General features: G+C 31.7%; 1 protein-coding gene across 1 annotated transcript; it reads right to left on the bottom strand.

The window, feature by feature from the left end:
• Positions 1–2,424: 2,424 nt before the first annotated feature.
• LOC133186637 (uncharacterized) lies at positions 2,425–3,094 on the bottom strand. The gene is made up of 2 exons (XM_061321870.1): positions 3,024–3,094; positions 2,425–2,778 (listed from the first exon to the last, which is right to left on the bottom strand). The coding sequence occupies exons 1-2, from the start codon at positions 3,057–3,059 to the stop codon at positions 2,464–2,466; spliced, it is 351 nt and encodes a 116-aa protein (XP_061177854.1). The 5' UTR covers positions 3,060–3,094; the 3' UTR covers positions 2,425–2,463.
• Between the last annotated feature and the right edge of the window lie 1,187 nt (positions 3,095–4,281).

Raw genomic sequence — 4,281 nt, 5'->3', positions numbered from 1 at the left:
GGGTATATTTATTTTTGATATTCAGTCTAAAATCTTTTCATTTCGTATCTTTATGTCAATACCTTTTTAATGATTCATATGGATATATTCTCTGAATTTCTTGACATAAACATTTAAAGACATACGCAACGTAGTTCCGAACTTTATTTTCTAATTTTCTGTAAATTAAGATTTCAAATAAGCCAATATTATGATACTGAACACGCGATCTATGACAAATTTAGTAGAAATTTCTATTGAACTTATGTAATTTGTAATTTTTTACCGCACAAAACAGAAGGATTTCATAATTTTATATTTTTTAAAATTCCTAGTAATAAATGCTAATTTTTTTTGGTCTACGAACATTTAATGGTACATGTACTATGATTTTAAATTCATAATATGCTGAAAAATAACTAGTAAGTTACAATTTTATAAAGTAGTTGTATTTGTGCTTAACTGGCAACTAAACGGATATTAATGACAAAAATTGTATGTACAGGTTTGTGACGTCATAAAGAAGTGGAAGACGGGATAATATATTGTATCATCATATACACAAAAAGTAGTTTCCTGACATTTACAGTGTGGGCCGATATGGACCTGTAAATACGTGGGTTCCCTTTGTACATTCTATTTAGAAATATATCAAAATACTGTAGACGCTTATTTACACTATGTTCGCGTTTAATATCAGATTTTCCGCGAAAATGTGTCGCAGCCTACTTAAAGTGCACTTAGACATACAACGACAATGCAAGAAACCCGTATCATTTTCTACCGGCAGTTTGAAAAAAAAATTAAAATTGTGAAAATATGACCTTGCAGGAAAAGCAGAACTGTTACAGTATTTTTGAATGTTATAATTTAACATTTTATATGGAACCGTATTGACTTCATATTCATTTCTTATTGGGATATCAGTGTTGTTTTGCTTTTTAAATCATTGAAACATGCAAAAATATTCCTGTTTAATTTTTTGTATAAAGTGCAATGGTACGGAGGCCATAATATTAATGTAATGATATTAAAAATGTATCAATACCTTGGATACGTGCTTATATTTGCGTCAGACTGAAAAGTCAAGGAGTGACATAAACTCTATATTTCACCCCAGAACAAGAGTTAGTAGACGTAAATTTCACCGAATTTAGTTGCCTCAAACAATGCTTCCTACGATCGAAAGGGTAAAAAAGGTTCAGCTTACACCATCTCGTTCTTTGTCAGTAACGCCTGAAAACCCAAGAAGTGTTCTTATACCAGTGAATGTTAACATTTCCGCAAAATTTCTTTAATCTAAAATGTTTTTCAATTGATAAAGTATAAAATTTATGATGAGACAAAAAGATAGTCAGGAACTAAGAATAAACAAAAGTTAAATTCAATTTCTGGATATTTTAATTTCTATTTAATAAAGATTTCAAAAGTTTGAATAGTATTCAAATACAAATACATGTTCCCATTCGGATTTTACTTTTAAAGCTGTTTCTCGATATTTTCAAGTTATGATCTTTAAATTTATTCTCAGTATATGGTCATGAGACCTCATACATGTACTTTTCACCCAGTTAGATTTCATGTGAGGAAAGCGCTTTAGAAAAGCATATGAATGATCGAAATATATTAGGTCATATGTTAATGAAAGCATCAAACTAATAAACTTACGAGAGGAACTCTTCTTGCCAGAGAGGAATATTTCTTGTTAAGGACTTGATGAAAGAGGAATCCCACTCAAAATAAGTTTAAAGCGTTTTACTATACTGACGTATATTATAACTAAGAGTTTTGGATACCACATTTTATTATCCGAGTTATAGTTTTGTGGAAATTATCGGCGTTGGAGAAATCGCCAACCAATCATACAGCAGGAAATCAAAGTTGGCATTATAAGCTAAATGAACCTCTCTGAGGGTGGTAAGTATATTCTAATGTAACTGGTTTTGAAAATGCATTTCGATCGGCTAATACACTGCTGATGTTTTAGGTAGTAAAGTGAGCATTAACAAGGGTGAAAGCAACCAATTGTGACGTCATAATTGAGCGACACAAAACACAATGCTTCATGACGTTTTCCATACAAAAAAAACTCAACAAAATAAGACGTAAACATCATCATCAACAACAAAAATCAATTACATTAGAATGGGAATAATTATTCTCCCATTTGTGATTTGCAACCATTAATACTTATTTAACGGTTGCAAACATTCTAAACTCATTTTGCGACAGCTTAGTCAGCATTAATGACCTCAAATAATAAATGAAAAGATAGTTATTCCCAAAATTTACTCCGGGGTGTGCTTTTATTATACCTGAGCATTTTTAGACTATAAAAAGTAGTTATTTTCCCATCTTAACTTTAAATCGGGGACATTTCAATAGAAGGATAATAGTCACATCAAATAAGAAATATTTTTAAATATGAAATGAAATGTTTGTAATTTTAACAATGTTTTCTTTTCAGTGGGGTAAATGGAAGTTTTACATTTGACAACAACGACCTGCTTCGTTGACAGCCCTCTGAGTAATTGTAGGCTCGTTATCGCGCATGCTACAGATGTACTGGTGCCTTGCTTTTCCACTTTTGATAGTAAAGATTTGGTCATTTTCGTCATCGTAAATAGTTATTGAAGCATCACTCCAAATTATCGGATTTGTTTTCTGAATAAAATCAATGCATGCTTGGAAAAGTCGTCGCAAATCACTCTGTTCACCAATGCCCTCATTCCCAACGTGTCTGACAACCATTTTTCCGAGAGCTCTCTTGGTAATCATTTCTACTTCATTGACTTCTTCCTAAACATAAAAAGTTCTGGTCAATTATAGACGATGAACAATTCTGTTTTACTAGAATTCAGAACTTCCAAAACTTGTTACAAGTTAATATCACATGTATTTCCATAAAACAATTTGGGGGGGGGGGTTATAAATTATGCCTTTATCGTATTTTCACTAAGCTGGTGTTGCTTAACATAATAAATCCAATTAAAAACTATAATTTAGTGACATACGTGCACCCGTTATTGAAAATATATATTTACGTGATATTTCTGAATATCCATTTCCAGTTTCGCCATCGCATTTCGGACATCTTCATTATAACTTTGAGATGAACCCTAAAAGAAATAATAATAATGATAATAATAATAATAATAATAATAACTAGATGAGATCTCGTTGCGAGCAACGAGTGGGTCTTCCGTGCGATTTCTGATTAGATGAGATAAGAATTTGACTGAGATTTTCGTTCGAATATAATGATATAAATAAATTGTTTAGACGAACAATTTTGCTTTAATAATGTTTAACAAAATATTGATCATTAAAGGGTTATAGATTAAAGACTTTTGCCTCTTCTTGGCCCCTAATGTGAGAGGTCAGCCCCTTTTTCTTGATATCATCTTAAAGCTCTCATGATTTTGAACACTTTTTGTTCAACAACTATTCAGAAATTCTTTTTTGTTTTCAGGATATATGCAAAAGAAATATTAAGGGCCGGCCCTTCAAGTCCTAAATGGGGACGTCTAGCAAAAATTCAAAGAGTGCATATTGTTCAGAATATTATTTTGAACGTCTTTTGTTCAATACTGTTTATCAAAATATTCTTCCTTTTCGAGACATATTGCACCAAAGATTATGCAATCTGGCCCCCTAAAGACCCCTTATTGCGTAATATATGATATCAACATCATGACATTTAGATAAAGTGTGTGAAGAAGAACTATTTCACCTCAATAATATATTACAAAATATTGATCATTAAAGAGTTATTGATTGTATACTTTCGGCCCCTCTCGGCCCCTTATTTAAGGGGTCAGACCCTTTTCCTTGATATCACCTTAAAGCTCTCATGATTTTTTACACTTTTTGTTCAACAACTAGTCAGAAATACTTTTTCGTTTCTGAGATATTCGCGGCCCTTCAACTCCTTAATGGGGACGTTTAGCAAAAAATGAAAGGTTGCATCCTGTTTAGAACATTATTTTGGACATCTTTTGTTCAATATTGCTTATTAAAATATTTCCCACTTTTGATATATAAAGCGTCAAATATTTAGCATTCTGGCCCCTTATGGCCCCTAGTTATGTAATATATGATGTGAATATCATAATATATAGTTGTAAATTGTTGAGATAAACATTTTTGCTTCAGTAATGCATTACAAAATATTGATCTTTAAAGAATTATATTTCAAAAACATTCGGCCCCTCTCAGCCCCTATTGTGAGGGTCCAGCCCCTTTTTCTTCATATCACTTTAAAGCTCTTGTGATTTTGAACACTTTTTGTTCAACAACTAG

This window comes from Saccostrea echinata, unplaced genomic scaffold (assembly GCF_033153115.1).
Source record: "Saccostrea echinata isolate AGI-Se365-2 ecotype Australia unplaced genomic scaffold, CSIRO_AGI_Sech_v1 ptg000014l, whole genome shotgun sequence".
Taxonomy (NCBI): domain Eukaryota; kingdom Metazoa; phylum Mollusca; class Bivalvia; order Ostreida; family Ostreidae; genus Saccostrea; species Saccostrea echinata.
Note: the sequence above shows the minus strand (reverse complement) of the source record. Positions and strands in the feature narration are given on the sequence as shown.